We start from the raw sequence: 23,697 nt of genomic DNA, 5'->3' as shown, positions 1-23,697 counted from the left end.
GTCCAGGATTCTATTTGCAAAACAAATGAATAAGTCATGTGTGAGACATACATATTGCAGGTGCTTCCATTATCCCTGAAAAAATATTATTGTAATACATAATTGATACCCTAAATATATATGTAGCTTTTTTCATACAGCTATAGGGTCTGTTTCATACAGTATGTAGATACAAAGGGGATGCCTTTTTTTACTGCTAGAATAAACTGTATTGTCATTTTTTTAATTTCTGGTATACTACATGCACGATGTTATGCATTACTATTTCAATTAAAGGGAGTTTATCACCTTGTCAAATGTGCAGAGAACACGCTTAATCACTTTTATTGATTACCCATGGTCTGTGGGTCGGCACTAGGACCCAGGAGGCAGCGCTCTCGCCCTAGCAGAACTCTTCAGTCTGAAGCCGAGACAAAGGCAGTGCGAGCTTGTCTCTCTATCCTACAACATCCACACCCTCTCGGCAGCACTAGGCACTCTGGTGAGTACAGCTCTGTGCAAACGGAATAAGATGAACGGGAATAGCTTAGAAATCAGGAACAGCTATGTGCGTGAAATGGCTTTTCAAGGGCTTGATGTTTTTTTGTGCTTTAGCAAGGTTACATGTTCTGTCTTTTTTTGAAACTGCACAGAAATGACATTATGCACGAATGAATGGATCAATCACATTAACAATGTAAGCAGGTGTTGAAGAAAATCTGCTGGTAGCACCAACGTTAAAAAAAGAAACACAAATAAAATAAAGCAGTAATAATAATAATAATAATAATAATAATAATAATAATAATAATAATAATAATAATAATAATTAGCTCAGACATTAGACATTAATGTAAAAAAAATAGTTTTTTTTTATTTTAAAATATCCATAATTTGAATGTGAATAAAAAAATTGCAGCATTAATATTTGAAAAGCAAAGTTGTACATGTATTCACTGTAGTGAATTTAAACTGATAGCTACTCAATAGCTGCTAGATACATGGGAAAGGTGGTTTCTTTGTGCTTGAATGCCTGCCACTGTCTCTCACATTGTAATAGCCTGGGTGTCTGTTTGATACAAAGAAGAACATGCTGCCGGTGTACACCAAGTAGCAGTTCTGTATCAACACCCAAGCTTCTTCGTTTATTTATAGAGAATTCTGTAATCCTTTCTATCGGGTTAGAATATTCAGACTAATAACGAGAGGCACCTCAGCGGGAGGCAGCAGGAAACAATCGGACGCACGAGCCCTGGGCTCACGGCAAAGTGATTTAACTCTGGAGCAGATGGACGTTACACCCGCAAGAACCCTATTCTCTTCTAAACCCTTCCGCTGCCTCGAAAGCAGTGTACAGCAATCCTTGTGAACCCTGCTGCTGCAGTTAACAATCAATACCAGCGTTAGCACTGTGGGGCTGGGGCGCAGCTACTGTAGGTATTCAGAATGGAAACTAGAAAAGGTCTAAAGCGTGATCTGCATGTGGATGTGTTTGAAGCAATCTGGAGAGTGTAAAGCTAGCGCTCGTTGCAAAGCATGCTCCCTTTAATAGAGCGCTGTCACTGCAGTGTCTGATAGGAATGAGGTGGAAAGTGAGGGGGCAGATGTGCTCAGCAATTACTTATAACAGCATTGTTTAAAAGTTGATGACATCAAAACCATGCAATGGGTTCATATACTAAATGAAATGAATGAAGTCAGTGGGCTATGGACAGAACCACCGCCCACACAATTTGATTACATTTGCTAGTCTTTGTTTAAGGGAGAACCAGGACTTAATGGCAGGGAGGGGTAGTTGTTCGGGTCCTGAAATGGGCTTTGTGTTATTGTCCCTCAATGTTTCTGATCATGAAAAGAAGAAATGATTAGCACTGGAACGAACCTCATTGTGCAAGCTTACAAAAGTCATATAAAAGAAGGGCTGCATGTGTGCATGCATGTGTCTTTTGTATTTGACTGTGTGTGTGTGTGTGTGTGTGTGTGTGTGTGTGTGTGTGTTTATGTGTATGTTTGAATTAAGCTGACAAAAACTTCTTACACCCGGGAAGCCAGCGGTACTCTAAATATAGAATTTAACAGTATTTCTTCTATCAGCATTTCATAGCTTCCTTGCAGTGTCATTGTGGAGTGTGAGCGAGTGCAGTGTTAAAGGAACACAATCAGGTCACCCTAACTGAGCACTGATTTGATTCCTGCTGGAAATCCATTGTCATCGTCTCCAGCTCTGACAGCCCCCACCCCCCACCTTGGGAGGGACAGGGATGATGTCATGAGACTGTACTGAAAAGCAGCTGGGATCGGCATCAACATCAGATCAATGGTTTATCATTTATTGGTAGTGGGTTTTTTTTATGCAACTAAAAAGGATGTCTTTTTGTTGTGTATTTAGGTAGGGGACAACGACACATACTACAGTCAGTCACAGCCTGAATGCTAGCCCACCCTTTTGAAAGTTAAATACAGCAAACCTGTTAAAAGGATAGTAAAGTATAATCACAGTGAAGTACACCAAACCCCATGAATATAGCTGGTGTCATGGCTAATGAAAATATACCCAGGGCTGGACTATATTGAGACACAGACAAAAGTCAGCAAACAGATACTGTAGAATGTATATATATATATATATATATATATATATATATATATATATATATATATATATATATATATATATACACTTACCAAACTGTAAATCACAAGTGACCTGTACTGTAGTAATTAGGCTACTAAACAATATACTGTATGCAGGTGTGAAACAAAGTACTGTAAGCAACTCATCATACTGTACTTGTACTTATTACTACTGTCCTCTGGGCTAATGATGCAAGCAAAACCAACAGGCTATTGTGTTTAAAAGAGAGCCAAATCCATAACCACTATATAGAATGGGTGTATACTTCGGCTTGATATACCCAAGGGAGAGTTTAAGGTAAAGCCCAGACAAGCAGGGTTAAATTAGTACATGCATTGTATTAACATGGAAAAAAAGCCTCTTTAAATGAATCCCAATACAAATGTACAGGGCCATTATAAGGGCAATCCTGACTGCCAGTGGTGTTGAATTGTTCTGAAATGCACAGTGTTGATTTTGTGGTGAAGATTATGATCCTCTCCACAAGGGGGCTAGCTTGAGATCAGACTAATTTCAGTTGATTACAACCCAAATGTAAAAGGTAGGAGATGCTTGTGAATTGGCCTGCTGTCTGTATACGCCACCCAGCCCCCATAAGCAAGAGCTTCTGAAGCAGTCTGTCACTGGAACCCTGGGTAGCTATGCTCTTGTGCTGTCAATGCATTGATCGTGACTCATTGCAAAGAAGTTTCCCATTGGGATCCCAGTATAATACTAGTATTAACCTGAAGAAAACTGAGCATTGAGATGACAAGAGATGGCACTATAAAGCCCCTTTCACACTGGCACTCCTACCCGGGTCCGGGCCCAGGCTCTGGCTACCCCCGTGTAGTGTGAAACCATGTACCTGGGTTGTACCCGGGTAGACCCGGGTCCCAGAGACCCACCTCAGGATGTGGGTTGACGCGCTTTGACCCGGGTTGAGCGAGACATAATGCATGACTAAGAGCCACTTCCGCAAGGAACATTTCTGTATATTCTGTTTAGCCATATTTTTGTTGATTGAGCTATATTGCAGCAGGGATGTAGAAACATTTGGGTCGACAATTCAATCCAGAGAAGCTTGGATGGAAGCTCCGTAACAAGCTGCTTCCGGGGCATCAATACGCACATTGTGCATTTGTTTCTGTCACCCAGGTCAACCCTGCTTTATCAAAAGCAATGTGAAATCACGCACCCGACCCACATGACACCGGGTCCTGACCCAGGTAGGTTATGACCTGGGTAGAGCATGCCAGTGTGAAAGGGGCAGTGTGACATACATACAGACTGAAGGACAGGTTCCTCCATATATTTCACAGTATCATCTGTTAAAGAATACCTTAGCATCATTTCATTGAAATCTGACAAGCTGTTCTCTACATATATTTATTAAAAAAGGAGGGGTGATGTTCGTACATACTACAGGTAAAGACAGATGTACCGGCCCCTGTATCTTGTGCTGAGGAATGTCTGAACCAGTGTTCCTCCCCACCGGATGAGGACTCCACTCAGGTTTCTATATTAACTTTATAGCAGCCAAGATACCGTATAATACATTGCAAGGTCTCAGGTTTACAAAACCCTGCGCAGTAGCACAGTGTGGAATTGAGGTGCAGTTTAGAAGTTAGATTGTCACAGCCTGTTACATTAATGCTTTCAGGGTGAATGGCTTATTCTCTAGTGCTGTGCTTCTGCTATTCTGCCACAGTATGAATAATATGGACTGCAATGGAAAAGTGCCCTTTGTGCCCACATGCTTGGCTTTGATAGGGCACAGGGATGAAGCATAACCTTTGTCAAAGGACATTCCAAGGTGATGAATAAATACAGAGCGACTTGTCGGGAGATTGAGTCTCCTCATCAAATGCATGCAAAATATTTTAATGAGCAGTGTGTCCCTCAGGTGCAGTGTTACCTAAAATATTATCCATTTACTACCAGCCAAGACCTAATGCCCAAACCCAAGTCATTCTGCCCTTATCTGTTCCTGTACTTGCAGGACAGTGTGTGTAAGTGATATCTTGAGATCATAAACATGCATTCAAGTTGAATTATTTTAGTTTACAACGAGAGAGTTCTCTAGCTCCAGTTTTGCATTGTAATCATTTTCGTCTGTATCAGAATCTGTTTGCCCTTTGAAACTATAGAATCCTAGTTGCCAGCACCTTTTGAGTACTTCCTGATTCTAAAGAAATCATATGATGTGACCTTTCAACTCTTCTAGCCCCACCTGAAATGAGCATGTTTGATCTAATATATATAGAACCCCATTTTCTGTTTTTAAGCACATGCTCATTTGAGGACAGTATAAAGCATACCGAAATGTTGCAATGCCCTTAAGCAATATTCACATTTTCAGTTGTATCATACAGTAGTTCTATTGAATCCTAGCTTTCTTCACTGCACTTCACAAACAGACATCATTCCATAAATCCTGGCGCTTTTGTTAAGCGCTTTCTTCACTCCACTTCGCAAACAGCCACAGGACTTTGCAGAAGAAATACATCTCTGCTTGAGAATGGAGACAATTCTCAAACTACCAGCCTTGAGCAACAAGAAGAAACTGGCAACACACATTCTGGACTGAGCATTCCCCTTGACTTAAACCCAAATCCTGTGCACCAGGTATTAGGACCCCCATTCGCCTCACATAGAGTCCAAGACTAGGAGTATAAGGGGCAACACGTATGGTCCTAAAACTTGCTGCACAGGAAGTGGGTTTATACTGTGGTGGCCGAATTAAAGGTTACATAATTACAAATAATTAATCAAATCTGGCTGAGTGTTTTTTTTTATTTTATTTTTTTTTTTTAAATTTAGTCGTTGCCAATTATTTTTATTATTTTCTCACACTGTGGACTCACCATGTAGCCACCCAAGAGCTACAGCATCGGAGGACAAAGCAGCTCTCGGGCAGCTTACAGGCAAGCCCGCAGGCGCCCGGCCAGACTACAGGGGTCGCTGGTGTGCGGTGAGCCAAGGACACCCAGGCCGACCTAACCCTCCCTCCCCCTGGGCGGCGCTCAGCCAATTGAGCGCTGCCTCCTGGAAGCTCCCATCCTCGGTCTGCAAAGGAATAGCCTGGACTCGAACTCGCGACGTCCAGACTATAGGGCACATCCTGCACTCCACACGGAGCGCCTTTAATGGATGTGCCACTCGGGAGCCCCACTAAATCTGGCTGAGGTTTTAAATATAATAAAGTAAACACAAATGGAGAATAGAAAGTCCAAACTTAAATGGCGTGTATTTAATGGGATTATTTGATTGTTCGCATATCCATTGGGTTTCTGGACAGCAATGTAGATTGAGCTCCATTGGGTTTCTGGACAGTGGTGTAGATTGATCTCCATTGGGTTTCTTGACAGTGGTGTAGATTGTTATTGGAATTACTCGTGTAGATTGTTATTGGAATTACTCGTGACCAGAATCAGTGGTTGCTTCAGAAGATGTTAAGAAGCATTCAGTAGCAATCCCATCAGTTCACTCTCTCCTTATATACTGCACTGGTACTTAAAGCCATTGTGCATTTATTAATAATTCAACAGGCAGCAGAAGGGTCATGTTAAGAGGTGTGGAGAAACAGATTCCTGCTTTGCACTGTAGGAGGTTTTATAATACCAACTTGTCCTTTTAACCCAGTAGCTTTTAAATGTGAAATATGGGATACGGCTTTCTATTGGGTTAACCTACACCCTAGTATAGCTCATATTTCAACCACTCACGCTGCAGCATTTTAGTACTTTAACTCGGTATAACAGCCACCTAGTGGACTACTGGCTAGTATAAAGGCCTTGACTCTGTCTCAGATTGTATTCACTCACGACATTTTTAGTTATTGCTGCCCAAATTCCATTTGCAAAGCAATGGAACATGCTGCTTTACTAACCCAGTGAAAAGAAAACCCACAAGAAGGCAAACCATATGGGTCGCTAATCCTAGGATTACATTTTAATTATGGTGCTGTTTTTTTTTAATGGTACCAAGAAATAGGAGCTATAAAAAAATCTGCTCCTCAGTAATGATACAAAGATATACAATAATAATGCTTGCGGGCATGGTTGGGGCCTTTTTTCAATTCCAATTCCATTTCCAATTCCTGTGTAATTGCAGGTGTTGTTGACAAGTTGTACATGTATTTGACTATAGGTTGTGTATAGGTTTGCTCGATAAAGCCTATGTCGTAAAATGAATTGGAATGAATTGCTTCAAAGGGAATGGGAATTAGAATTGGAATTGATTTTAAAAGGAATTGGAATGGACCCCACTCTGCTTGTGGGCATTTTTTGGTTGGTGCCAGCCATAGATTCTTGTCAGTTAAAGACAGGGAAAGAAATGGTAAATAGTAATAAGGAGAAGAGCACACAGAGAGGCTTTTTGTGCCACTTAATAGCCAATTTGCATCATTTTTACAATCCCATCCTGGCACTGGCAACAATCCTCCAACTGATGACAGTTTGACAGTGAGACCAAGAATTCATCATTGTAAACAGCAGGATTAGAAAACGGTTTACGTGTGTATTCAAACTTTTAGGCTAATCCTGTGATTATTCAAACCCCAGTGCATGGTACAATGGCGAGCAGCACTGCAGACAATGCACAGCACAGCATTCTACTGGACTCTTCTGTACAGGGAGAAAAGGGTTTGCTTTGCAATTTAGGAATAGTTCTTTCAAAAGCAGCAGGTGTTTGTGGTGGGCTGTTGGAGGTTTTGTGGCACACTCACTGATCTACTCAGTCGATCCTGAATACTTAGCTCACTTTTACTGGAGTCCCAAATGTATTTGAACAGTTTGCACAGAAGAAAAACCAAATACAATTAAAAGAAGAAAAAAAAACGTTGATGTATGTTTCAACTATTATGGGACCATTCCATTGACCATAAAAGCTAGGTTTCACTGTCTATCACATTACAGCTTATGAACACCAGCTCCACTTTAATGAACTCACCTCCATGTGTTGTTTATTTGTGTTGGTTTTTTGATGTTTGACTAATGTCTACTGAGGGGGCTCAAACACTATGTAGCCTGCTGTGTTACTGAAATGTGTTAATAAGGTTGTTACATTAATGTATTGTTGATGCTTCATTAAATTTAAGACGCATTCAAATGTGTTTTTATGGTCAATTATAGTTGAGGAACAATTCATTCTGCACAAGCAGGAAATGAAGTAGTGTTCTGATGAGTTCAACTCCTTTAGGCAGAAGTGAATGTCCTCAGAACAGCCAGTTCAGGAGGTAAAAGGTTTTTACAGAACCCAGATTATATTCTCCATTAATTCCTGTTTACAGCATTGCATAAACTGGGCACATTTACTGTATATCATGGTAATTTAATGGGCTTTTTTCAACTTTAAATAATGTTGTGACATAAACTTATTGGGCTAGAGTTTGTGACATGAAAGTAAATGTAATTTAAGAGTGAAACAAAAATGCTGGGACAAATATTCAAATGGACGCTGCGTGAAATGTATTCGGTGGCAAAAATGACCATGCTCATCATATTCGTTCATATAACAGAATTGATAAATGACCGTTTGAGAAAGAAGTCATGCATAAGGAAACCAATGCATAAATGATGTCTGAAATAAATAACACTTTATACTGTGGAGAAGAGTCCTTCTTTCATTTCTATAGGTCATTTGGTGGGATACCAGGGTTATTTTACTCTGGAGAAATTTAGTTTATTGCAATTTAGTACAAATAATGTCTTTGTTTTCCAGCAGATTCAAAACAAAAGATTTAAAAGAATATCCAAATATTTTTTTACAAATCCCTGTTTGTCCCTGTAACAGGGGTGTGCTGTTATTGTGTGGGTATCCGCTGAGAGAACAAGAGAGACACAGAGAGTGAAGTCGGAACGCCGCTCAGGCATACAGGTTTTATTAATTACAATGGGTGCAGTTGTTGATGGCTGCCACTAGGGCACCTGCAATGGTAGTCCTAGTGCGGAGGCAATATATCCAAGTGCAGTACATGAATAACAAAATGCAAAAACAAAAACACTACAAAAAACAACTAGAAAATAAAAGGTAGCCAAGCTCGGACCAAGCGCTACTCCCACTAAAAGGGAGGCTTCAGGAACCTTCTCTCTACATAATAAACTTTGGTAGGATTACTAAATCCCCTAAAGTAATCCCAACCTATGGTCTCAAGGATCCCTGTTACACCTGCTCGCAGGTTCCATACTCAGTCGTGAGGGTTAATAGTTAATAGATATAGGAAACTGATGTAATGATTATAGAAGTCATGCCTTCTATAATCAGTTGGATATAAGCAGTTGGATGAATCAGGATAAATGTCTATGTTCCATGAACTACATTAAATAGATTACTCTTTATTACCCATGAGTTTCTGTTCTATCACGTGACTACATCTTCTCTTCTTTCTGTTCAGATATCTACAACAATCCAACAGCCCCCCAGTCACTCCGCACCATCCTGTTTCTGAGTTTGTAACCATGGAGCTGGACTTTGGACACTTCGATGAACGGGACAAAAGCTCCCGAACCTCCAGAGGATCCAGAATGAACGGGCTGCCGAGCCCCACCCACAGCGCCCACTGCAGCTTCTACCGCACGCGCACCCTGCAGACCCTCAGCAACGAGAAGAAAGCCAAGAAGGTGCGCTTCTACCGCAACGGGGACCGCTACTTCAAGGGCATCGTGTACGCTGTGGCTACTGACCGCTTCCGCACCTTCGATGGGCTGCTGGCTGACCTGACCCGCTCCCTGTCCGACCACATCAACCTGCCGCAGGGCGTCCGCTTCATCTTCAGCATCGACGGCACCACCAAGATCGCTTCCATGGACGAGCTGGAGGAAGGTTAGTGATGCATCACTAGGACAGAGATTCATCAGCATTCTTAATCAGGAGATCTTTCAAGCTGTCCAAGCATGACTCATCCTGCACTCCACTGAGGTGTAGTCCCATCTCCACAACGTAGATGAAGTACATTGTACAGTTAGGGGCGAGAGATAAAATACACCCTTATGACTTGCATAACCTTTTCAATAACAAATTTCCTTTATAACACAATTGTCAAACCACTGACTGTCTGCCAACATTGTATCTCAGAGCTGACAACCCTCGTGTGGAGAAAGACTTTTACAACTGTGAACCGTGCGTTAAAACAGAGATCAAATCAGCACTGTTACTCGTTAGTAGCAATTAAGCAGGAAATTTACACACAACCTTTTTTAAACAATGAAATAGCTGATTTAATTAGTCGTCACGTTTAGCACTATAGCAGCTGCCGGTTTTTAATTTCCATGCCAAAGCGTGCAGAGCTTGTTATGGGAAGCTGTAAGTCTGGGGTGCCTTTCAGACTGGGCTGGCTCTATGTGCCAGTGTTGGCAGTCAGTGGTTTGGCCATCCTGCCATCCCTGATTAGTGGGATGGCAGGAGAGTTGATCATTTTCCATTCTCTGGTATTGGACCACAGCCTCACATGTTGATTACAAATGAAAACTGCAGAAAACAACCGCTTTATTCCAGCAGCCTTTCTAGTGTTGGGTTGTGAGGTTCAATTAGCCCCACAGTAAAATTTGAACCCCACTGTAAATTTGATCAAATGTTACCCCCAAAAATGATCCTTTTTTAAAAAGTATTTATTTGTAAAGTATTTTAAGTATTTATAAAGCAATTGTTAGTACCACAGCATAGTAGCAAAGCACTGCCTACTGACTTGAATTTACTGTAGATTTAATAATTACTGCAAGTTTAGAATCACATTTTTTCACTCCCAAAATCAACAGGTGTCCTGAACACCAAACCACCATCCCACTTGCAAAAGAAGGCTGCGTGTCATCTGGTGATTCATGAGGTATCGCATGTCAAAGAGATTGTTAATGAAGACATTAAGAAGTCTTAATATAACACATTTTCTATTGGAGAGTTTACATCATATTTTAATGACAAAAGAGAAGCTTTACTTTTAAATCTGGCCCAACGCATCTCTTTAAAGTGTAATCATTTTAAAGACATTTGTGGGGACAAATATGTAACCTCAGAACATTAGTGCAGGATTACCTCATATACTCCCCAGACCGGACTGCTCACACTACACAGCATTCTTTCATTTCATTTAGCTTTTAAAAGTTGAATTGATTGAATTATGGCAAAATGATTCTATCAGCTCACCCCTTTGCAAATTCTAGAGGAATATCTGTGTTCATATACAGTGTGTGTATTATATACAAGTTGCGCAGTTTGCTTGAGTAATAGTGTATGGTAAACTATGATGTTTCTGATAGGAAAGGGGTATATATTATAAAAGGGATGTAACTCACGACAGCTCAGTCATTATACACATGTCACATTGTAATAATTACAGTTATCTTAGTCGGAACTGGAGCAGATTAATATGAAGACACCGATCTTAGACAAGAACTCCAACACATTGCTTAATCGTTCTCTATCATCTCCTTAGAGGCAAACATTGCAATCCGGATTTCAGAAATGCTCTTTGATTACGATTGAGCCCACCCATTTATTTTGAGGAACTCTGCAATATTGATGCTAACCAGCAGGAGACCTTTGAGATGCTGGGTTAATTTATGTTACTTCATGCTTACAAGGCAAGAACTTACAAAGAGCCGTCTCATGAGAACATTCACTGTTTTGTTCTAGTCTTTGGAAATGATTGCAGTGATTATCTGATGCTTAATAAAAATATGAATGCTGCTGCTTGACACCGGGTCTATATCAAGAGCATCTGAGCGCTGTAGATTCTTTAGCGTCCTTGATTGGAGTGCTTGTGCATATTGTTATCAGGAGAGACAGATGCATGCAGAGTGACTGGAGATGGGACACTTGTCCTTCATATTACCTCAATCATGAGTTTCCAGAAGTATTTTTGATGCTTTATTACACTTTGCTATGGTTTTACCATGTGTATAAGGGCATTACCCTCAGTGTCTTATCACCTCACTGATGACTCTAACCCTTCTCAGTTCCATGGGACTCCTTCCTCTCTGCAGTCATTGTCACCCCTCGGCCCCCTGCATATTGGGGCAGTTCTTCCCCACCCGTCATACCACGGGGTACGATTATGTAAATGCTGCAAATAGAGTTGAATGAGCTGATCATCTCTTCCGGTTGATCGGAATGAGCTGATCATCTCTTCCGGTTGATCGGAATGAGCTGATCATCTCTTCCGGTTGATCGGAATGAGCTGATCATCTCTTCCAGGAGATCGGAATGAGCTGATCATCTCTTCCAGGTGATCGGAATGAGCTGATCATCTCTTCCAGTTGATCGGAATGAGCTGATCATCTCTTCCAGGTGATCGGAATGATCTGATCATCTCTTCCGGTTGATCGGAATGAGTTGATCATCTCTTCCAGGTGATCGGAATGAGCTGATCATCTCTTCCAGGTGATCGGAATGAGCTGATCATCTCTTCCAGTTGATCGGAATGAGCTGATCATCTCTTCCAGGTGATCGGAATGAGCTGATCATCTCTTCTGGTTGATCGGAATGAGTTGATCATCTCTTCCGGTTGATCGGAATGAGCTGATCATCTCTTCCAGGTGATCGGAATGAGCTGATCATCTCTTCCAGGTGATCGGAATGAGCTGATCATCTCTTCCAGGTGATCGGAATGAGCTGATCATCTCTTCCAGTTGATCGGAATGAGCTGATCATCTCTTCCAGGTGACCGGAATGAGCTGATCATCTCTCCCAGTTGATTGGAATGAGCTGATCATCTCTTCCAGGTGATCGGAATGAGCTGATCATCTCTTCCGGTTGATCGGAATGAGTTGATCATCTCTTCCGGTTGATCGGAATGAGCTGATCATCTCTTCCAGTTGATCGGAATGAGCTGATCATCTCTTCCAGTTGATCGGAATGAGCTGATCATCTCTTCCAGCTGAGCCGCAAGTAAAGTGGCTGAGAAGCGGAGGGAGAGGATTCACTTCAGCTGATCTGCTTTCAGCTTCAATTAACTTCAGGCTCAATTCAAAGTGCTTTATCTAAACTGTGCCTCTGCTTGATTAATGACTTCTAAGTGAATTCCCTTTGTCATGTATTAACTCACACAATGTTGCTCTATCATTGAAGATGACCCTGTGTTCTGTAAACCCTGTTATATCCACGGCCTCCCCTTTCACTCAGAATTAGCCTCCATGAGGACACACAGTAACAGTGCAGTCATGTGAGAAGGGATAGAAAAAAACATCTTTCCTGGAATTTCTAATATACTGCATATTATATGTATGGGATCTGTTTTTAGTTTCTTTTTTTAACTTGGGTTAAATCTGTCTTAGTTTTTCACATACACATATATTTAATAAAACAGAACAGAAGCTTCACATTTGAATTATATTTCTATTTAATACACTTATTAAAAAAAAAGAACACCTATACTTTTTTTTTTAAAAAGTCTCCTTGAGAAGTCTCTCCTTCCTGTGACCTCATGAAGTAGAATGCGGTGATGCGATGGACGTGCAGCAATAGAACATCTGGAGGGAGCTCTTGATAGATTTAGTTCATTAGTAGCTTGAAATACCTTTAATGAAATGAAGAAAAAAACAGAGCTGCCAAATGATAGTAATTAGTATTAGGTAAGATTTACAGGAATTATTTTGTTAGCTATATAAAGACCAGGGTCACGTGCCAGTTTTAATGCACTATCAGAGTAAACTGCTTTTAAAAAGGAGAACAAATTTGCTTTAATATTCTACCAAGAGTCACAAGTTTAAGTGACAGTGTGTGGGTTGGATTAAACAGAAGCTACAAAATGAAAAGCCTTTGATGGGATTATTAAATAAAATGCCCTGTGCGGTTCTGGCAGGAATACAGCCTCTTGAAATATGAGGTCTTTCAATGTGCAGGCCCTATTTTTAGACTATAAAACAGACTTCTTACCACTTTCAGATTGTGTTGCACTTCCTCAATCATTTCAAATGGAAGTTGAAATTACTAGATATCATGATAGTACTAGATATCATGTTAAAGTAGGTTTGCTATATCATGTGTTTCTTTGTAAGCTGCACATTAGGTACCAATAAAACAAATGGCATTTCACAACAGGTCAGATTTCTGGAATAGTTTTGTTTGCTACAGTACATTCACTTTAATGCATGGCATTGGTTCACTTACCTTCAGTATGCTCCCATGTGAATCTAGGCTTGGCTGGAATCTTTTTCAGCAGATGAATGCACTAACCTTCTTGAATCATTATCTTCCCCTGCTTCTGCTACCATGCAGGGCTGGGCTGTCTGATCAGGGGGCTGAACTGAATGCTCTGACTTGTGTAATATTCAAAGCAATCGCTCAACCAGTAGTAATGGAAAAACACAAATTATCAGGAGGGTGAAAGGGGAGGTTAGTGAGTGAGTGCTTGTGATTATTTTTTTTTTTAAACAAGAGTTATAAATTCAAATGGCTCTATGTTTCCTTGCTCCAGACCTCAATATCACTCCACTTTCTGCTCACTTTCAGCAGGGATTTTTACTAAACCACACATTAAACTGTCCCTGGAAACCATGAACCCTCCATTAAGCACTGTGTGTCTCGGTTACATGTTCCATTTCTCTGTATTAACGTACTCAGCTGTAAACACTGCACAAAGTGATCTGGTAAGTATGGACTATAAATAAGAGAAGTGCTACGGAGACAGCTGCAATTGCTTCCTGGTGTTTCGTTATCTTTAGTTAAAAGTTTGGAATTCTAGGCTTGTTTATAAAACTTTATAATTACAAATTTGATGGAATTCCTTCTTCTTTTATTCTTCTTTTATTTGAGCCTTTTGTATACCTCTACAAACAACTGGAAATTATTAGTCATATGAATGTCCCATTGGGGAGATGAGATGAGGTTAAAAGCTCTAAAATCAGGAATGCATACAAGCCCGGCTCTTTTGCATTATGGTTAAGACGCTCGCTTGCTGAGCGCGGCCAGTTTCCACCCTGTTACACTTGCCAGAATGTTCTATTTAGAAAACGAGGTTCAGAGAGCTCTGTTATCAAGCTTTTGATTTGTTTAATCTGCTTTTGGTTCTGTTTTTGCAGGGGAGAGTTACGTGTGTGCGTCCGAGAACTACTTCAAAAAGGTTGACTACACCAGGAATGTCAACCCCAACTGGTCGGTGAACGTCAAGGCCTCGGCCGCAACTCAGAAAGGCCTGCAGTCACTGGCCAGCGGGAAGGGCAGCGAGATGAAGGAGAGCAAGGACTTTGTGAGGCCCAAGCTGGTGACGGTGATGCGGAGCGGGGTGAAGCCGCGCAAGGCCGTGCGGGTGCTTCTCAACAAGAAGACGGCTCACTCCTTCGAGCAGGTCCTCACAGACATTACAGAGGCCATCAAGCTGGAGAGCGGAGTGGTCAAGAGGATCTACACGCTCGATGGCAAACAGGTACCAGTTTATTGTCACAGCTGTTTTATTCAGTGGATTGTCATCTCAGCCCCATTCTATTACATGGAAAGCAGGTCTTGGATGTGAACCGTAGACCCTGTGGCTTATAGACCTCTTAGAGTTCAACTGAAGAGCTAGAGCCGCAGTTTAAGCATGTATGCTGATGTGCTGCTGCCAGGGGGACACCTAGGTGGAAAACCAATTTCTGTTGCAGATATGTAACATGCCTGCAGTTTAACACAAATTACCGTTCACTGAAGGGAGGGGACGCTTGTTGTTGTTCAAAGACAGCTTATTCAAAGTGTCTCTGTCATTCATCTGTATTGAGTGTATTGGCTGGAAAGAGCAGGTGACGCCTTAGTCTAGGGACCTCTAGTATAGGATTTGTATAGGTGTCATATATTTTATATGAGCTCATATGAAAGGGGCTGATTTCAGGGTTCTTGATTTGAAACATGTATTTCAATTCTCCATATATGTGCTGAAATGAAATGTTTGAATATTCTTTATATTCAAATATTCAGATGAACATTGGAATAGTCAGATACACTTCAAAATACAGCTATATTAACTAAAGGTTTTATTTCTGTGCAAAAAAAGCGAATTCTTCTAATACAAAACTTTTCATAACTAGAATGCAGTACCGGAGAGATTATCTTTGTTTCATGGGAAACAGGATAAGAACCCAATTTTGGAAAGATAGTCAAACAGATAACAGACCGTGTGATAATGTACTGCCTCTGAGTTATTTCGGGGTGTTTAAGGGAAGTAAAGTAACCATTACTGCCAACATGGAAAACCATGGAAATGAGTATGTAAAATCACTTCACAGCACAATAGCGCATTGTTTTACTGGCGTTGCAATGCAGAGAGCTTTTCCTTTGATTCTGGTAATGGTATTGCGTGTGGCTTTAAAATACAGTATTTCATCTGTTCCATCCTTTTGATTTTAAATCTGACCCAGTTATAAAGTTAATGAACTTCTCCTTGATTTACATATCTATAAATGTGCTGGGCTTGTTGTATCCGTATTGTATTATATGTCTCAGATGAACAGAGATTGGCTACAGGCAGTGCTGCTGTTAGTTAAATGTTTTCTTACATTTGTATAATGGCAGTAATACACACTATAATTACGCAAAAACAGACACCTTGGTGTCTAATCATTTGCTAAAAACATCCCTTCTACTGTGAGAGAGAGCGACTTCGGAGCCCAGTGAATTATAGGCCTATATCAGTGCTGATTCCAAGCTCTATAACTGTGCAATATTCAAACTCTCTTTCCATACTCCACCTGCTTGTCTTTATTTGCTGAACCGGTTCATTCTAGCAATTCTGTTCATTCCTGATGCAGAGGGTGGTATCACTATTATTCAGTACAGTATGTCAATGAATATATGCATCTTATTTCTGCTTTATTTGAATTGTTAATGCATTGTGGGGTTTCTTCTGCTGGAGTGAAGCGTGTATCAGGTTTTGAAATCCACCTATTATCATATATATTAACTACACCGGTTTGTACAGGCTGGTAATGAAATCAGTGGCACTGCAATCATTAATAAAGCCAGACAGATGTTCTCTCCTTGTGGTTTCTACTAATATGAAAGGGAGTGGCCCTATTGAATAGCCCACCAATCAATATGTCAGGAGCCACCATTAGCTCAACCCCCCTCCCCATAACTAACCCACAGCTGCAGCCTCATCCTGCACAGACGTCATTAATTCCATTTATTTACCTTGAAATATTTCTACAGGGAAATCTCTCTGCAAGACCTTTACAAATATGCCCAACTGGGATTACAGCTGTAGCAGCTTATGGAAATAACCATGTTACATTTACACCATGCCAATTAATACAAGCCCACGCCATTCACAATAGAAATAGTCTCTTGTCTTTTTATAATCAGTCTCTATTGCAGGACCTATTTTGGTGGTAAAATGAAGAACAAATGTCCCACCCTGTTGTTATGCAGGGGTAGTAAATGGATACTGTACGGGGTACTACTGCACTTATGGGGTGGAATATTTATTCAAATGTGTTTGAAGAGGGAGGAATCATCAATTCAGAGATACCAAGATCAAACAAGTGCAAAACATGACCTATTCCCAGGACCCTGCCATTCCTAGAATATGGAGAACATTTGGGGGTTCCGCTTAGTAAAAACATAAGAACGTTGCAGCATTTATTATTTTTTTCACTGCTTATATATTCAGTATTTAAATAGCAGATGATTATCTATGTACAGTACAGTAGGTACTGTATACAAATATTTTAATAGTAATATAATAGTTGCAATAAACTATTTTTTGTTATGTAATAATACTCATTACATACCTGGATGCTATTTTAATATCTACATGGTTTACAGACAGACTTGGGGTGTGTTCTGTGTGGTTCTGCTGTATAGTGGGTTCCCTGTGGAGAACAGCAATTCCAGCCAGCAAAAGACCTTCAGGCTTTAAGGCAATTTGAGCAACTGTAAATAGAATCTGAAGGCCCCAAAATGCTTGATATAAGAGGATATACGGTGGTTGAGCTGTGAAACATAATGTATTGAACAGATAAATAAAAACATCCCTGGAGACAGCACGGAGGTTAATGGATCGTGTGATGAGGTTACCAAGGCCAGTTACCTAGACGTGTACCAATCCTGACCCGGTATTTGGGAGCTATATGGCAGCACTTTCGTAATTTCATTTTTGGTGTTTGTGGACAATTTTGTTAAAAGGTCAAATGCATACAGTTTCATTGTCACCCTCAGCCTTGCTGGTAATATAGTTTAAAGCTGTTGAGTGTTTTTCACAGCCTCTCTACCCTTTTGTCTCAATCTTTTTGTGGCAGCATTGTACCGCACCCTTACAGAAATATAACAAATACCATTGGAATACCATTTTAATACCAGCGTCCTACCCAGACCAAAGAAGCACACTCACTTTATTTTAGACCAACCCACTCACTAGCTGTTCCATCCTACTGTACATTTTCTTTCCTGTAAATCAGCATAGAGTCTGACCTCTGTTTTATTTGCAATCCATAATATAACTAGAAATCTGTGAGGATTTGCTTCTAGGGAAGCAGTTAAAGGATGATTGTTAATTAAAATCTCAAGGTGTCGGTCCAAACTGTGTAACCCAGTGCTGTGAGGTAATGCAGCATTGTAGATGAGCTTCAAATGAATACAGTATATCACTTCCACTCTGCCGACTCCATTGTTCATTTCATGTGTGCACCAGCTAGTGCTTGTTGGATGTATCAGCTGTATATTCAGTGATCCCAGCTATTCTGAAGTGTCTGTTGTGGTGCAATGCGTCACCCTAGTGGACGCCAGCCAGTAAGCTTGCTTATGTAAAGATAGGTGGGTGGAAAAGCCTGCTTTCATATTGAAATCCAAATCCATAGTGTTTTTCTCTGCTAAATCAGCGTTACAACTGGAAAATCGACCACCCAAGCTTATTGTGCCAGGTTAGAGGGCTGCGATCATACAGCTTCGCCAGGGAGAATCCTGCCAAGCTGTACTTTGCTGGAACAGCAGTATAGAGAGGCACATTTATCTTTGATACAGTTCATTTCAGTTGAATCTTTTTTCTGCCAGCCTCTGATAACACCCCCTGATAAATATTAATCTGGGGGTATGAGGTTAATACAGGCAATCTAATTACTGCATGGGTAAGCAGGTTTTTCAAGGGGGGAGGGGGTGGCATTATTATTATTATTATTATTATTTATTTCTTAGCAGACGCCCTTATCCAGGGCGACTTACAATCGTAAGCAAATGGCATGTTTATAATACAGCCAGACGCTCTCCCTATATTCACGGTTCATCATGCATGCATTATTTAGCACAAAGCACCATCAGCACAATATCCATAATGCACTGTAGCTGCTCTGGAAATATAGCTACACAAAAAAATACTCAGACAGTCGTAGAAGTTTATATCCATGTATCTATTTACCATACAAGTGTGTAAAAAAGCTATTTACTGATTATTGAAGAAAATAAATACAATAAATGTAGTCAGCTTTATTCCTACAGTTTAGATGGCATACCTATATGAAATAACACATTGTGCTTATTAAACTGGTGGATACAGTATGAATAAACAGGTAAGCTGTCTTCATGGACACAAAAAACATATTTTCATAAATCTTACCTGTTTTGCACTTCTGTAAGCCACATAGGTCTTAAACGTGTATTTTCATTTTAAAACTACATTTGAAAAGGTCGTAAATGATAATTAGCACATTTCATTTGAAAATCACTTGCTACTAAAGCTCTCGTTACTACACCACGAGTTCGATACAATAACACTGCTTTTGAAAATCCTGCCCACTATCTGGTACTACTTTCTGTTAAAAGAAAGACATTTTCGATGCCCTACTCTCAGGATATCTGTAACACTTCCTGTTCCTGGGTCATTTCACCTAAGCAGTGTATTCTGGGTCAAAGCATGTTACTGGCTGGAAGCATGTCAGTCAGTAGGGGAAGCAGCTGTGACAGGAAAGAAGCCCCTGGAGGGGTGGAGACAATTTCACAATCCAGGTGAAATGACCAAGCAAGTGCAGCACAGAAAGCATGGCTTGTGAATAGATTTATTGGCAATGATAGCCAGCTAAACTGGGATGTGGCTGTGGTGAGTGTTACCACAGTGGGACATATTTCATGTTTTGCATTGGAGTACCATGGCATCAATGTGGTACCAAACAGTGCTAGCATATCACAATCGTCATTGCTGCTGGTTCATGTGGAACGATTTCTCCAGGGCAAACTCAAAGCTACAAGCCTTCTCATATTTAAACTAATAAAGCAAATACAAAAAAAAAATCATTAGTAAACTAATTACGCCGAGGGCTTTAACTTAACTGAAATGCACACCATTGCAGTATAATGTAATCTATCACTTTCATTGGGTTCAGAGGGGCGGAGAATCCCTTCGAGGCAATTACCTGGTTAACAGAGTCACTGTACAGGGTCGATTCACAGGCAGTTTGCCCTTATGGTTTACAGTATGTATGCATCCATTTCTAGATTTGAACCTAACTATGGTGTTGATTTGATCAATTTATAACCCGACGGGATAAACCACAGCTTGTTTTTTACAGTACCAGCATAGCACATGTGAGTTGTGTTTGACTGTGCCTAGCTTCACATTGACGTGACTCGCACCTGTTATAAAAGATATTAGTGTTCTCTGGGATTCTTAGACCAAGTCCCCTCCCCTGTCCGCAGGATCTCCACCCCACCCTCCTCTCCACTTTCAGAAAATGTCAATCTCCAGGTTTCCTAAACACCCCGGGGAACATATCTCCCTGCCTTGCATAGCCTGGGGACTGCTGTCCAGCAGACTGGATTAATCGTGCAATGTGTGTAATATCAGCCCAGTACAAGTACACTCCCTTTACACTGGTTTACTCTACTACCCAAGGCTAGCACTTTGTTTTTATCAACAGCAAAACACATTTCTTTTATTTAGGAAGAAATACTTGAATAAAGTGTAAAGAAACAGAACCGTCTTGGGGGAAATCCTGGAAGGGTAGGAAACGCGTTTGGAAGCATTCATGCACAATTAGGCACAGTTATGCCTATAATACATGAATAGAGGGGAAAGAAACAACACTTGCCATTACAGAGAGCAGGTGTCAGAGTTGACTGTTTAGAGACCCAGAGTTTATGCTTTTTACTATAATGCAATGCATCATTTCTACTGAGGATCTCACAATCTTAAATTAAACAAGTCAAGTTCTGTAGTGCCATGGTAACATCTTAGTTATATCTTTATACAGTACATAGAGGCGGTGCATATTGTTTTAATATTGTTTCGCTTTCTTGTGCAACTGAAAATATCTGATTTGGGGAAACTAGGATTATATAACTCATTATATGTTTTTATCTTAATCTCAATATTTTCCATTAATGGATTTATCAGGGAACCCTTAAAGTAATTACAGACATGTGGGTAGTCTGGGGTCACAATTATCCACGTTGCTAGTTTAGACTTCTTTCAGCACTGTTTAAAAAAAGAAAAAGAAAGACACTTTCCTTGGTGTCTATTTTAATGATCTAACCTGATCTTAGTACCGCCACACCAGTGATCTTTCACAGACCTCATTTACTGATGTACATTCAAATATTGAGCCTTGCTGCACTGGGATTAGACACACAGACCTGTAAAGAACCTTATTTTCATGGGGTTTACCATGTACTGATAAACAAATTGAGCACACTGCAGCAACTACATGTGAAATGTTCCCCAAGAGAAAATGAATTGCCATCCATCATTGTGAGCCCATGAATTTGCTACATCTTCTGCATGTGCTAAAACGTCAACTAGACTTGACCCTTCTTTCCCCTCTACCTGCCCTCACCTGCGTAATTGTTGAAGGAGCTTGTTTTCAATGGGAACGTCGCCTTTAACTCCGGGAGTGTGTGTGCTTTCCTAGTTCCTGGGTTTACTGTCCTCCCTGTGTTGCAGCTCTTTGTTGTAGCCATCCTCCAGTTTCTTCCATGTTCTTGTCGAGCGAGTTTGATGCAGTGCCACGCCTCCCAGACTCTGCTGCTCGTTGTGCTTCCCCCACCCCTCCCATTCCGTTCTGACAGCTGGTGGAACCGGTTGCTAGGAAACCGCATCCACAGCACAAAGAGCCCAGCTGGAGGGGGCTGGTCTGTCAGGCTCGACGGCCCTGTACGTGTGTGAGTGCATGTATGCCATCTTTTTACTTGCCTTCCTTTTATTCAGTGCTGCTGTGAAAGGATTTGACACAAGCCGTTATTTTTAATTACCCTCCAAATGACATCTATTTTCAAACTACTTGGCAGCACTAGGACTGAAGTTCTCTTGCTCCCCAGAATTCATTATTAATAGTGCTTCTTGTATATTAATGCTGGATAAGTATTCTACATGTTCTGAACATTCATACTATTACATTTCTTTTTCATCTGCTAAATAAAATTAAGTCAAATGAAAGCAAATGACCTTAACCAAGAAAAGAAACCGAGAATAATGTGTTTATTTCTTCGAGATACATTTTAAGAAACATTTGTTTGAATATTTTAACTATCACATATTTTTTTTTACAGCATGCAATAGTAATATCTTTGAGAAACCCAGTGTCGTGTGTAGCACTACAATGACAAAACAATGGTTCTCCGCCAAGGACAATGATAGCACAAGGGCAGCAAGCAATGATGGAATAATGGTACCAGAGCTAGGCGATTATCAGATTTTGACATGTCAATGGTATGCCAGTGGCATGAATACACACTGTAACAGAGCCAGACAGTGTGCTATCATATGAGGACCACAGTCTTGCAATATTAGTTCCAATATGTTGTGTTGCCATTGCTAGTAATGCTGTGGTTTGCTAAGGGTTCAGGTAATTCACTGGTAATGGCACTTTCTGTAAGGGAATGTATACATAATACAGTGCACACACACACACAGAGGTCCCTCATAATATCAGAGCACCTTTATCTATAGGTTAAAACATTGTATAAAATCCACAGTTCATGGTCTTATACCCAAATGCAACTATAAAGGTCTATAGGAGGCTTCGAGTCTATGACAGAAGTTTAGAGAATTCAAGGCAGTGCTCACCTTGTAGAGTGTGACAGGCAGACAGACAGAATCCGTGCATAAGGGTCTAGATTTCGAATGGGGCAATAACACATTTTGTCCTGATATATCAAAGCGTGACATTAGTTACAAAGTCAGTGATTCAGACAGGTAACAGAAGTAGCTCAAACTGGATATCGTTTCTGGTATTGACACGGTTATATCTATAACTGTCAGTAATTGTCCAGCACATTTCTAAATCAGGTGCTTAGAGTGTAGAACTGTCTGCCAAGACTGACCTGTAGCAGCGCCTACAACCTCAGCTCAACTGTGCCATTTTCCGTGTAATAAGGTACAGCCAGCAAGCATGTCACCAGTCAGCAATGGTCTTACCATATTTTGAAAGTATACATCAATATCGCTTAATGTTGTCTCTAATTCCATGAAATTAAGGGGTGGAAATCTGCAGTCAAATCTGTCATGCTGTACCAAGTAAACCAGTCACCAATTTACACCAAAATCTGTGCTGTACAGTATATCATGGATACTTATAAAAAGGCAGAATGGTCCAACCCAGGAGGAATATGCCCTTTACAATACGCAGGGTCATTAGATACCGGCTATAAATAAAACTGACAAAAAGACTTAAAGCAGAATACAGCAAACCCCCCCCCAACCCCCCCCCCCCCCCCCGCCGGCCTGCGATATAAGCCTATAAGGAAAAGACTAGAATTAGAATAGCATCTATCAGCTTCACTACCGGAGACAGGGTGTTTCCATAGCAACAGGAACTTGCTTAATGGAGCCCCAGACAATTCAAACGATTTGTATGACATCAGCTCTACACACCAGGCCTGCAGCCTGTTTCCACATCAGGTAGCAGCAGCTCCTTCTAAATCCACAAGTGGGGCTGTAGGAATTGGCTTTAAGAGATTCCAGGAGCCATACAGTCACATTGATGGACAAATAAGAATAGATTATTGAAGTCCTGCCAGAAAAATAAAAGATGCTATACGGCTTGTCCGTCTCATCATTCCCATGTCACCCAATTAAGAAAGGATACTAATTCATTTCATACCTGTTTACTCTCCTGTTACACGTGTTCTTCTCTGCTGTTAGATAATTGCCATGCTTACTAACTAACAAATTGCTTCTGAAAAGCTCTTCATGCTGATTGTGGAAAGTAAGCTGG

At 40.7% G+C, this 23,697-nt stretch overlaps 1 protein-coding gene across 3 annotated transcripts in view; it reads left to right on the top strand.

Moving 5' to 3' along the window:
• Positions 1-397: 397 nt before the first annotated feature.
• The window catches only part of LOC117430511 (neuronal migration protein doublecortin-like), a 65,412-nt gene continuing 42,112 nt past the window's right edge, over positions 398-23,697 (top strand). For all 3 annotated transcript variants that reach the window (XM_059001105.1, XM_059001106.1, XM_059001104.1), the window contains exons 1-3: positions 398-481; positions 8,991-9,418; positions 14,611-14,954. In XM_059001105.1, the coding sequence (XP_058857088.1) occupies positions 9,055-9,418; positions 14,611-14,954 (708 nt within the window). In that variant the 5' untranslated portion in view covers positions 398-481; positions 8,991-9,054. The remainder of the gene's footprint in view (positions 482-8,990; positions 9,419-14,610; positions 14,955-23,697) is intronic.

The sequence above is a fragment of the Acipenser ruthenus genome, chromosome 26 (genome assembly GCF_902713425.1).
Source record: "Acipenser ruthenus chromosome 26, fAciRut3.2 maternal haplotype, whole genome shotgun sequence".
Classification (NCBI taxonomy): domain Eukaryota; kingdom Metazoa; phylum Chordata; class Actinopteri; order Acipenseriformes; family Acipenseridae; genus Acipenser; species Acipenser ruthenus.
The sequence above is the reverse complement of the archived record's forward strand: the minus strand, read 5'-3'. Positions and strand labels throughout refer to the sequence as shown.